Genomic DNA, 13,964 nt, shown 5'->3' on the forward strand with positions numbered 1-13,964 from the left:
CATGTGTAGTAACGCCGTGCGCATGCGTAGAATTAAACAACCAAGCGTTCCCGCTCAATTCATTCTCTTTCTCGCTGGCCAGCGATTGAGCATGGACGTATTTAAGCTGTCTCTCTACATCTTTCGGACTTACACTCGACAGCTCGCTCACAACTACAGAACAACGTCCCAACAACTATGCTCATACACACAGAAGCTGTAACAACAAGAACTAAAGATGTATATATTTACCACCTAAATAAAGTGTTGTTTAAGTTGATAGTCTGGAGTTCAGCGTTCCGTTATATTCTAAGTTTATAGTAGGAAAGTCAGGTATACATCTAAAGATGTATAACCAACTTTCCTATACATGTATATGTTGATACTTTTTCCTTAAGGCAGTCGAACATTATTTCAAATTTACAACTTCTAATACACAATGAAGGTGAACAACAAAAATAATCTTGGCAGAAGAAATAATAACGAAACAATCAAAATAATAATCGATAAAAAAAAATCAATAATATCTGATGACAAAATCAGAACTTAACATAAATTCATTGAATTCTTTGTTGAACTGATGAAAAAATCGATAAAGCAAACTATATAAATTGAAAGTCAACAGCATTATGTACGAACTCAGATTTAAGGGATCTATTTGTTTATCTAAGGAATGAGAGAATGATTAGGAGAGTGTGAGAAAGAAAAATGTTCTTTGAATGTTTGTGTATAGCTGTATGTCTATGTGAATGCATGAAATAAATAAATACTTGAGAGGATTATGTGCTCATGTCAGAAAATATGAGTGGTTGCGTTTACGCATGAATATACATTCGCATGTGTGTCGTTAAATCGTCACTATTTTCACTACTATTACCGCTATCATAATTATCATCGTGCGCATGAAACAAAGTATAAAGTGTCGTACGAATACATACCTGTGCAATCAATGATGAACACCCACGTGGTAACACCAGGTCTCATTGTTACTTTGGCATTTTCAATAAGGTACGTCACGTGTCTGATAGAATCTTCAACTGTGATTTTCCGTGCGGTTGTCTGTATGAAACTGGAATAGATAACTGGACGGCCCAATTCATCAAACCCGACTTGTCTCTAAGTAAGAAAATAAATAACAATACTCAATAAATTCAACAATAAACATATTTGGATGAACAAAGTTCTCTATTAATCACAATAGGAATATATACTTAAATTACATTTTTAAAACTTAAAATTTTAAATAAAATTGCTCCAACCTTATATTTACATAAACTGGCTTTTAGTATGCAGAAGACTTGTTATTTGTGCTGCTGAATATTATTTGAACGGGCGATGTCTTTGCCATAAAATGTGCAACTTCAAAAAATTGAAACCTGAGACTTACGGATTAATTTCGTTTGTTTGAAGGCTTAACTCTGGATACAATATGATGGGGAAGAAAGTGGATCAATGTACAATTAAATGGAGCAGAGTTGTCCACGCAGTGTAGTCAGTGATAGATAGGGACAGAATTTGGAACATAACAGTGATGGATGAGAGCTTCCACAATGCAGATAATGATAGTGTGGAACCTAGATCACACTATAATTAATGACGGAAGTAAACCACGATACTAATGGAGTTTGGGTTATTAGTATGACGTCATCTAGTAATAAGGATAAAATCAGGGTTACATCTAGCCTATACGAAATGTACTGCGATTATTGCTGTTGCTAGCAGAATCGTTAGCACGCTGGGTAATGCTTAGCGGTATTTCGCCCGTCTTTACGGTGAAAGTTCGAATTCCGCTGAGGTCGACTTTGCCTTTCATCCTTTCGGAGTCGATAAGATAAGTGCCAGTTATGCACTGGGGTCAATTTAATCGACTGGCTCCTTCCCCAAAAATTTTAAGCCTTGTGCTTTGGTAGAAAGGATTATTATTATTATTATTATTATTATTATTATTATTATTATTATTATTATTATTATTATTAAAAAGGTCGCACAGTATCCAATATAGTGATGTTGTTGATTGAAGATATTGTGTCTACTGGGGTTTGTACTGCCTGTCAAGTCACAACAAGGACCTCAGACAGTACTTCACGCAATATGCGTGCTGTTCCAAGTAAATCCGAGATGTGTGCAGAGCGATGAAACCATTCTGCATGCACTCGTCCAGTGCCCGACAATTTCTAACGTGTGGGTTTATGTCGAGCACTTGCTGTCGCGTGTCGCATGGGTCTGGCTATCAATCGAATCTATTGTTAAGATTGCTCCGCCCTCTTCCTTTGGTCGGGAAGGCCGGGCAGTTTTCATCTGCCTGGCGGCCATGGCGAATGAGGTTGTGTGGTGGACAAGACTGAAAGTGCTGAAGACGGGGACTTTCCTCTCTAGTGAATTTCTGATCAATTTTTCAGGTTCCACTTGAAGAGGCGGATCAGAGTGAGGAGGGAGGTGCTCCCTTGTAGCAAATTTATTGAAAGGTGGATGAGAGCGGCGAGCATAGTTCGTGTGAACTGGCCTGCTCTGAGCATGTGCTTCTGAATGGAATAAGAAAGAGAGGAAGCACTTGCCTAAGTGGTCAAGGAAACCGTAATTTTCTGTGGGGTTTGCATGGTTTTTCTCATGGAAGTCTTCCCCACCTATTGGGGAATTGTAATTGTTTAACTTTATTATTTTTTAAAATATTGTTATATATGTTTACACGGTAAACCCCTCCGTTTGTGATTTGTATTTGCGTTCCTGTGTGTTCTGTGTAGGCCTATGTGGCTAATAAAGAAAACATTATTAAAGTCGGCGAGTTGGCAGAATCGTTAGCACGCCAGGCAAAAATGGTTAGCGGCATTTCATCCGTCTGTACGTTTTGAGTTCAAATTCTTAAGAGGTCGATAAAATAAGTACCAGTTTAGTACTGGGTCGATATAATCGACTAAGCCCCTTCCCTGAAATTGATGGTCTTGTGCGTAGAATTAAACAACCAAGCGTTCCCGCTCAATTCATTCTCTTTCTTGCTGGCCAGCGATTGAGCATGGACGTGTTTTTGCTGTCTCTCACCATCTTTCGGACTTTTACACTCGACAGCTCGCTTACACCTACATAACAACGTCCCAACAACTATGCTCGCACAATCAGAAGCTGTAACAACAAGAGCTAAAGATGTATATATTTACCACCTAAATAAAGTGTTGTTTAAGTTGATAGTTTGGAGTTCAGCGTATCGTTATATTCTTTAATTTTTATATACGAAAGTCAGGTATACATCTAATGATGTATAACCAACTTTCCTATAAGGTATTGTCTTCGAAGGCAGAACCTGAATCACAATATAATTCACAGTCAAATGGCTACTTTACAGTATCTAGTTCTGTACTGAAATATGATTTTAAACTTTATCAATAATCGACTTTAGTTTCACCAATCTTGGATTGATAAGATTAGAACCCAAGAAATATTAGGTTCAATTCAACCCTTCTATAAAAAAAAAGAACAATTCTTGTGCCCTACATTCAAAGCAAACATCTATTTTCCTTATATTTCAGTTAGTTTTATAGTGAGTTTGCAACAGATTCCCTTTGGGAATTCAGTTTCGTTTTTCCTATAATTTCCATTAAGACTTCATCTTCTTGATAACTCAATACATTAGTGAAGACATCATTTTCAAGCGTTGATCAGAACTAGGTTTAATTAGTGAAACGATTTATTGTTTTATTGCATTAATCACTAAGCTAATCAACTAAATATCTCAATAGGACATATTTGTAATTAAGATCGACTATAAACAAAAGGTTAAAGGTACAACGTCAATTTCTATGTGCCTCCAGATGATGCAACAAAATAGCTATTATGCAGTCAGTCGCAAGACTTGCTAGAAATAGCAGCGAAATTTCCCTTAAATTCTACCACTTTAAAATAAGAGAATACGTTGGATTCTGTAGTCCTGAAAGTCTCTGAAAAAATAGGATGGCTACGGTTGGAATGCCGTTGATCGTAAACATTTTGACCTGGTATTGAACATCAATAACAAATAGCACGTAACTAACTTCAACATACTCGGTAAGACAGGCCTGGTAGAAATAACAGCTATACTGCCATTCAAGTTTATCTTAAATAAGGAAGAACACAATGCATACGTTTTCTATAAATATGTCACGGCGTCTTTGAGGGAAGGAAAAAAATTATCAACCACACCGCTAGTTGACACATTATTAATTAGCCTGGAAAAAAACATAGATTACATGGGAAAATGCGAGCAAGAGAAATAATATTAAGATTATAAACCCAGAAAATTACAGGCCAAGTTATTATACTTGGAAAAGTTCAGGACAACTTATTACATCTGGTGAAGTACAGAACAAGATAATTTTTACTTAATTTATTGCAGCTAAGGATAAAATTTGAGTATTAAAAATTATTTGATTTTAATTTACAGAATAACATTATAATTAAAAAAGGTATCATTTTCTTAATGAACCATCATTTTCTTAAATGACATGCTAGAATACTTAGAAAATGAGAACCAGAAGTACCAATATGCAAAGTAGAATAGTGTATATGGTAGGCAAATTCATTATGTAAAAAGTAGGCATTGGTTCAGGACTAAAAATGTGAAGACTTGGCAATAACTTTACTGTGAATTTGTTGTTATAGGTAGATTTTACTGTAATATATAACTAATTTTTGTATTATTCTATTTATTGTAATAACTAATTATGTACTACTATTATTTTTATAACCTATTTTCAAATTTCTAATTATTAATTAATAATTTTTAAAAATGAATTTTTAAAGTGCAAAAATATTTTGTGTTATTTTTCATTTTTAATAGAAGTAACAAGTAATAACAGATAGAAATAATAACTTGTAATAAAATGTTTAGCTTTAATAAAAGCTACTATTTTCTAGATCTAAATATTTTATTTGAAATTTTATCCTTATCTGCAATATTTTAAGTAAAAATTTTCTTGTTCTGTACTTTACCAGATGTAATAAGCTGTCCTGAACTTTTTCAAGTGTAATAACTTGACCTGTAATTTTCCAGGTTTATTATCTTAAGAATATTAGTTCTCTTGCTCGCATTTTTCCATGTAATATATATCTATATAATAAGGCAGTGAGCTGGCAGAAGCCTTAGCATGCTGCGCAAAATGCTTAGCAATATTTCGTCCCTCTTTGCGTTCTGAGTTCAAATACTGCCGAGGTCGACTTTACCTTCCATCCTTTCGGGGTCGATAAAATAAGTACCAATTGAGTACTGGGGGTCGATGCAATCGACTTACACCCTCACCCTTGTTCCAAAATCTGAAACCAATATATAAGTGTATACAGTACGTGTGTATATATATCTGAAACTAATATATGTGTACACAGTATGTGTGTATACATATCTGCTCATCCTCAGCTTCTGTCACAACTCATTAATCACAATTGTGTAATTAGGTAATTCCACTGGTTGCTATACCTACCATCCCCACTTCGCCTTACATCTTCCTTATGTATGTGCGTCTATGCTATTATTGTATACGTGACGTTCTGTCCACTTCTCAGGTTGCATTCTCTCTTCTTTTACCTCACTTGATCTGACCTTCATCAAATACCTCATATTTCAACTGACTTGAATCCTGTAACAAACTCCTTTATTCCTTTCACACTTCTTTTCTCCCACAACTTTATATCATTTATCTTTTACTTGTTTCAGTTATTAGACTGCGGCCATGCTGGGGCACCGTCTTCAAGAATTTTTAGTCAAATGAATCGACCCCCAGTACTCATTTTATTATTTTTTTTTTTTTGTTAAGCTTGGTACTTATCCTATCATTCTTTTGCCGAACCGCTAGGTTACGGGAACGTAAACACACTAACACCTGTCGTTAAGCAGTGGTGGTGGACACACACACACACAATATATATATATATATATATATATATATATATACTGCGTAACACCTTGGGTACTATAGGTAGGGAAGCAAGTTTCTTATCACACAGCTGCACCTGCTGCCTCTGCGCCTGCCACCTCTGTGCCTGCCATAGCTGCACCTTTATTGACATTGTTTCTTTTTACCCAAAACGGTTAAGATTTTTCTTCTTTACAGAATAAAATTTATTTCATTTTATTTGTATTTCTTGTTGCTGACGTTGAACATAGATAGTATCCTCAGATTTTATTTTACCATCAAGTATATGCAATAATAAATCTCCAAGCGAGATATAGACAGTAGCAGCACGACATCGTGAAGTATGTTTGCCACCTAAATGTGGCTAACCCCTAAGGGTCGATGCTACTGTAACTTGTAGCCCCAGGAAGACATCTCATCCAGCTGGCTATTGATATACTATCAGTATTTGCAAAGGGAAGTCATCATCCAATCTCCAGCCAGACGTGATACACACGGACACGAGTTTCTGGGTTTTTGCAAATACTGATAGGGCACAAACAGTGTGTCAATAGCCAGCTGGAGGAGATGTCTTCCTGGGGCTACAATCTACAGTAGCATCGACCCTTAAGGGTTAGCCACATTTAGGTGGCAAATATACTTCACGATCAAGTACATGGTTTCTATTTTTGTGAAATTATTTTTCTTTATATTTAATATTTCTGTACAATTAATCTTACCTGTTATAGTACAGAAAACTATTCAGCCTTGTAGGCAACTGATAGTGTTGAAAATAACACATCAGAAGATACGACATTGACGTATTGAGACAAAGTAAGAGCATTTGTCCAAGAAGACACGAATGTGCGCTTGAGAAGGAAAGGGTAGAGGGAAAATGAATAAAGGGACTTTTGTGTGCCGATACATTAACTAATAGTAGAACAGCAAGATTAATAGAAACTAGACCAAAAAAATTCCTAACAATCAAAAGACAACTAGACATGATAATATATATAATAGATAAAATAATACAGCGCCAGGTTGGATACTCCACAATATCTGAACAGTTATCACCAGACTTATCGAATGCAAATCATACCAGTGTCAATCGATTTCTTCTTCCATCTGACAATAATCGCTAAAAAAAAAAATATATAAAAATAAGCTAGGGTTGATTCAGTTTGCTATGATTCTCTCACATAAAAATAAAGCTCGATGCCTTGTTATATAAATTACGTGTTGGATAGTAAACATCATGCCAACGTGTCTTCATGTTTGTTTGAGCGAGGATTGGATTTAGTGTCATGTGTTTGTTTGCTCAACAAAACTACCTTATCTTCATTGTATTAAAGATTAAGTCGTTGAGTATTTCACAGACAATTATTATTAATATATTGTTTGGATAGATTCAGCTGACAAAGTATGTGATACAAATGATTCTTGGAATTATGCGTACAAGGCACTTCAACGGACTTCCAACGTTTACGTCAACCTGGTCTTCTTCACAAGACTTAGGTTGACTCCAGTTCATCATAAAAGGCATTCGCTTCAGACACCGTACAATGGGATAGAACAAGAAATATTCTAATTGAGAAGTGGCGCCATATATTATAATTACTACGCATGAATCACATGCACAATAGTTAACAATAAAAGATACTAACTTTTACAACAACTGTGTCTCATTGAGTAATCGTCTAATCTGCATCAAACTTTTATTTCAAGATATTTCTGTTGATACTGAAAATATTTCTGTACTAGCTTTCTTTTTACCATAAGACAACATGCAAAATTTACTCTATTTTCTGCTTTCTTGAGCAAGTTTTACTAGTTTCACGATCGACCAGATTCTAATAAATTTTTACTTCTTTCAAGAATATTCTTTCAGGCTTTCTGTAGCAGCTCTATTCTTTTATCCATATGATTAATCATTCAAAGACTTATTTTCTTATTCTTCCTTATCTTTGACCAACACATAATCTATGGATGCCATTACTGTTAATATTATTTAGCACTCTTTGAAACGTTGATCAAAATTAGATTCATTCAGTGAAATGATTTACTGGTTAATCAAGCAATCCAAACTAAATATTTGTATAGAACATCATCTATATAATACTAAAATTCAATTTATGTTTGTCTTGTTTGTGTTTCTTGTTTTTTTTTTTTCGCCGAAACTGTGCATTGATAGAAGAGAACGTTTCGACCTATGTACTTTTGTGCATACACGTTTGTGCATGAGAAGCTGTCAAGGGAACTCGATCGCTTGTGGGGTCAAAGACAAGAATTTTGCTCATTATACCGAAACTTTTGGAAATGAGAAGAGAACGCGCTAGATGTATACTCATACAGTGGACGATTTATAATAATTAAAAAAGTAGAAGAGACATATAGGCACATACATATTCGCATATATACAGAGTATGTGCGTATTTTTCAAAATCTTTTCCTCTTTCTCTTCCTACTCCATCTCCTTTCTTCTATTCTCCCTCTCTTGCTGTGCGCACACACACATGTTTTCAACATCACTTTTACAAATGTAAAACTGAAAGAATTTTATCATATAAATCTTCTCTCTGAATCATTGAAAATACTCTTGGCGTCCATACAAATATTTTTGTTTATTAATTCGGATTCACAATATCAAGATTTTTCAGAAGTAGGGTGAGATGCAAGGACTTGGAGATACGCTGCATTTATCTCGCCTGATTAGAATTTGATAATTTGTTCCTTCTCATGGTGGGATTATAGTTCAAATTGCAATCAGTTGAAGTACAGTTTACTAGGTTGAAGCTGGTCACGAAGTCAGAGGATCACGTAACATTATAAATGATAGTTGCAACTTAAGTTACAGCTACATTAGGTCTGTGAATGCATCATGTGACAGCATAGATAATTGCACGCTGTGTCCGGTATTACGCCACGTGGCAATATGAATGACAATTGCGCCACGAGTCAAAGCTATTTGCTTAACATAGGTGATTGGAAGATTTTAGAAGAGTGGTAGATTCATGTGGAGGTGCTGGTGGTGAGAGTAATTTGAGCAAAAGTAGCTGGGAGAATTCGTTGCTGATCTCAAGATGAAAACAATGAGATTCGTGGAAAGTGTAAATTAAGTACCCAGAGACGGTTCGTCTCTGAGTGAAGAGTGTTGCCTGGAAAGCAGACATGAGTAAGGATTGAGAGGTTTTAGTCTCAATGAGGAAGAGACGTGTAGTTTGCGTCTTGGTGAGAGGTGACATGCTGTCGGGTGTCAGGTTGGATTGGATTCCATATATGATAGAGAAGATGAAGTAGAATTATAAAACTGTTTTCGTTTTTGGTATCTCGGGAAGTGTAGAGTGTGTCGATGTGTTGTGACGTCACGATAACTTCCTGCTAAGAGCCCTAAGATTCTTGTCCGAATGATTGCAACAGAGTGAAGTCCGTCAAGGACCACCATGGGTCAGTGATGATATTAAACCGGGCGTTGTGATGTGCAACGCTTCTCCCCCAAATGGAAGGACATCTACCCATATTAAGTCAATGATAATCTACCATTATATCGATTTATAATTGCTTGATTTTAATTTACAGAATAACCAGAATACAATTTTCCAGAAATACCAATATATCGTTTTATAATTGCTTACAGAAAATAGATATGTAGTTGTATATATACGAGAATGTGTATATCTATATTTCGCTCTCTCTCTCTCTCTCTCTCTCACACACACACACACACACACACACACACACAATTTCCCAAACACTAGACTTTCATAAAAGAAATTACAAAACAATGATTACAGGTGCACCATCAAACACCTTTATACATTATGAAATGTTTTAAGAACTGCTGCAGATGATCAGTTACGAATCTTGGTAAGCGATCATTCAACGATTCGTTGATTTTCCCCATCTCTTCTTTGACAGTTCATATTTTATGTACTAGGGGCAATAACAATTGTAAGAAGAAGAAAAAGAATAGTAATACAAGGACGAGTGCTGCGAGACTTGAAAAGGATACTGAAAACAACAGTAGTAGGAAGAGGTTCGGAGGTGGAGTAAGAGAGAGCCTATAGCGACAGTAACAGTTAATGTTTGGAAAATCAATAAAGCAATCTATAAATAGATTCAATAAACGTTAGGAAAACACCATGTTCTTCTTGGTGATATCAATAGATTTTAGTTTTTCCGTTGGGCTTTTCATATTCTGTTTTAATTTTCCATCGTTTCGCTGCATCAGGTACGTAACGTAATTTCAGTTGAACAGCGATCTACATTTACATTACTCGTTCTCAAATGTTAGATATTGATCAAAAGAATTTATTATATTATTGTATGCAAATCTCTGTGTTTGCAGAAGAGAGAAGAGCACAGCTTTTCTATTCAATAGTGTTTGTGTAAAACAGGTGGTATTTAGTCATATATAAAAAAAAACGTCGGTGTGCGCAATCGAAACAGCATTAAATTAAAATTGCCATCTGTGAATCATACTAAATGCATTGTTCGACTAAAGGTAGTACTCCAGCATGACCGCAGTCAAATGACTGAAATAAAAAAAAAGAATAAAATAATACACCGTAGAAAAGCATGTTGCTGTAGCATCTGTCTGAGAGAAAATCTCTTCATTGACGCGTTGAACTAATAAAAGTCGAAATAAAACGAATATCGTCGCAGCAGTAACGTATAGAACGGTAGACGCGTTTGCCCCTTCTTGGGATTTGTTAATAATGTGCATCCATTTGTCACATGCTTGAAAGAAAATCCTGCCTCGTTATATAAGAAACAGCGAGTGCGTCTAAAGTTCCCATGTCTCAGTGCTTCGAAGATGGTTGTTTTTGCTTCGGTATATAAATCGTGTTTCGAACACGTCTATAGCGATATTTTTAGAAAGACTCCCTCCCGTCCCGTTTTCTCCCCAATTTTTTTTTCCCAAAACCCCCGTTTTCGGATACGGAGATTCCGGAAAATTGCCAAAAATCGGCATTTTGAAATTTGCACCCCCACCATCAATTTCTTCATTTTTGACTTTTTCCCCTAACCCTTACCCTAAAACCTTAACCACAAAAAATTTTTGAAATTTTTTTCAGAATCATAATCTCCGCATTTTCCCGCATATTTTGGAAAAAAAAAAAAAAAAATTCTGAAAAAAGTAACCGTACACTGCGAGGGGAGGGGTGTGTGATTTTTTTTCCCTTTTTTTAAATTGAAATTTTACAAAAATTATTGGAAATATTTTTCAGAATCATAATCTTCGTATTTTTCCGCATATTTTGAAAAAAAAAAAAAAAAAAAAAAAAAAAAAATTTAAATAAGTAAAAGATGAAGAAATTAGTGGGTGGGCGGAGGGGTAATTTAAAAATGCCGAATTTTGCCAATTTTCTTGCAGATTCGTATTCTACAGATGGCTATACATAAACATATAATATTTTTCTATGTTGGAAGTGTTTCATGATTTTGCTTTGCGATTGCTTGTAGTTCTTGTAAACTTTGTGGGAGCTTGTAGGTGGTCTCTTGATCTACTGACTGACTCATCTCCATTAACTCACACGCTACTGCCTTAAAAACAGAAAAAATAGATAATGTAGTCTGGGTTTCTTGCACACAGGAGAATGACGAATAGTCACGGTCGGAATATCTTTGATCATAGGTGCCCTTGATTAGGGCTGACCTGAATCTAAAGAACAATAGCAACAGTAACATCGGAAGCCCCAGGTACTGTGGTAAAAAGTACATCATTAGAGATAACTGCGGAGAAACAACAACTATTAAACTTCGACCAAGTCTATTTTTCTTATCTGTGCTGTTACCAGCATCAGTATTTATGTGGATATAGTTATCAAGGGCGCCTCCTACAAGGCAGCTGAACCTGCTAGAAGTAACAACCAAATCTTTCTTGTATCATGCACCATGGTCATTTTGGAAATAACATTCGATAATGTAATTCAAGACATGTCTCAAGGAAAAAAAAAAAAAAAAGGAAAAGAAAAAAGATGATTAAGACTAGACATCAACAACGTCAAACTACATATCTACCTGCCTGCCTAATCAGAGTTGACCATATTTAAACATCAAAAACAATGTCATTTCCAAAAGTTGATTAAATCTACTAAACTACTAAGTTTCTCTCTATTATGATACGATGTCTTATCCACACAAATGTCACGTATATGCCACAAAAGTAGGATGAAATTAAAATAAGAAAGGAAGGACTGGAATTCGGTTCATGTTTTATAAAAAAAAAGTCCTTGGTATAATGATGTTGAGAGTAATATATAATCACGCGGAGGAAGTGTTACATAGAAAATTTACACACAAAAAAAAAAGAGAGTAAAGAAAACTTGCATATTTGTTGTAAGTCGTCCTTACGGACCCACCAGAACATAAAACCACACAAACAGAACTGAAAATCCCTTGAAATCAATAACATGAAACGCTTTAATAATTTTGGCAGCCGTGTTAAATAAATATGCTAATACAAAAGAAACGTGATATCAGTTTTATTGAAAGTGAAGTTAGTTATTTTCGTTCTTTCTTTCTTTCTTTTCACTGTTTTGTAGCAGAAGAATTGTGAAAATAAATTCCGTGATAACAAAATGTCGTTAATTTTAATCTGAGATAAATCAAGTGCTACATGTTCTTGAATATAGAAGCTGCTAAACAATTTGTTCAATAAGATGAAGTTTTTATTTCAACAAATAATATTTAAAATGAAAACAAAAACTGATAAACCAATATAAAAGAAACATAAATATTCTAGAACTTGATGACAGATGTAGTTTTAGCTGTGTATTGTCTATTACTGGTCTAAACCATTTCATGTATACATTTGCTTTTCTAAAAGCATCAATGTAACTGAAAATTTCTTAGAATGCGATGGACTTCACTTATATTGTAGGTGAGAAATCGATCTGAACACCTTTAATAAGTGTCTTCCTTCAACAAATAAGATATGATCTGTTAAGACATAGACTTAATCCTTCATTGGTCATTGTGTTATATAAACAATCAATATGTCTTTGTGATAAAAATATTTAGTGACTTCCTTTCGCACGATGTGAACGAAAATTAGATACTAAGGGGAAATACTTTATTTGATGAAAGCACGAAATTTAAGAGTATTAAGTAAAGAAAGAAACAAAATTAAGATAGAAAGAAAAAGGAAGAAAGAAAGATAAAACGAAAGAGAGGATAAGGCACAAATACTTCAAAGAAAATCTAGAAATCATGCATACGAACATAGGTATATAAGCGTATTTGTACGTGCATATGCTTATTGATTTATACAGTTAATGTAAGGAAAATACTCTTAACGAATTTATTTTGTTATTAGCTTTAAAGTGGAATAGCTTTTAGCAGAATCAGAACCGTCATATACTATCAAAGAATGTCACATGAAAGTCAAATCAAAGCGAGAAGCAATGCTTCAGCTGCTTTTAGTTTTGTTATTCAAGTGAAATGAATTTATGAAGTGTCAAGTTATGGAAGCTAATTTAAAAGAATATTTAAGACATCGATCCAAGTTTAAAGCAACGAAAAGAAAGGGTCAAATGTTATCGGAGAGTTTGTGGCAAAGAACCATTTCCACTTTCGTAATAAGTGTTAAAATCAATTCCTTTGTCAATGATTATCGTTTTCATTGGCTGGTTTCTGATGATGTTGACTGGTTGCCATCATTTCATTTTCTAATTCATGAGATATTCTTTTTTCTAATAGTTGTCTTCGTTTTGTTCATCTATGTATCAGATTTTCAAAGTTTTTTTTTTTTGCTGAAGCTGTTTTCTTAAATTGTTTATCTGTATATCATGTCTCAATTATCAATAATAAACAAGGCCCAAGACTTTTAATCTAAGGAAAGGATATGTTAAATCAATTTACTCAATTCAGTATATCACTACTTATTATTTTATCAACTCACATGTTTGACAGGTATTTCAATTAGAACTTAAGAAACGGAAAGAACAAAGTGGGATACAAAGAAAATTATTTGTTCAAGATGTAACTCATTCCTTGTAATCCCACCACGTTGTGCACTGATCTAAGTCAGTAATTTCAACTTTTTCGATACACATAAATATATATGTATGTATATATATATATAAATATATAAATACACACACACACACACACACACACACACACACA

General features: G+C 34.5%; 1 protein-coding gene across 6 annotated transcripts in view; it reads right to left on the reverse strand.

The window, feature by feature from the left end:
• Positions 1 to 13,964, reverse strand: part of LOC106882638 (uncharacterized) — a 168,604-nt gene that overhangs the window by 3,528 nt on the left and 151,112 nt on the right. For all 6 annotated transcript variants that reach the window (XM_052966366.1, XM_052966362.1, XM_052966364.1 and 3 more), the window contains one exon: positions 918 to 1,095. In XM_052966366.1, the coding sequence (XP_052822326.1) occupies positions 918 to 1,095 (178 nt within the window). The remainder of the gene's footprint in view (positions 1 to 917; positions 1,096 to 13,964) is intronic.

This window comes from Octopus bimaculoides, chromosome 3, assembly GCF_001194135.2.
Source record: "Octopus bimaculoides isolate UCB-OBI-ISO-001 chromosome 3, ASM119413v2, whole genome shotgun sequence".
Taxonomy (NCBI): Eukaryota; Metazoa; Mollusca; class Cephalopoda; order Octopoda; family Octopodidae; genus Octopus; species Octopus bimaculoides.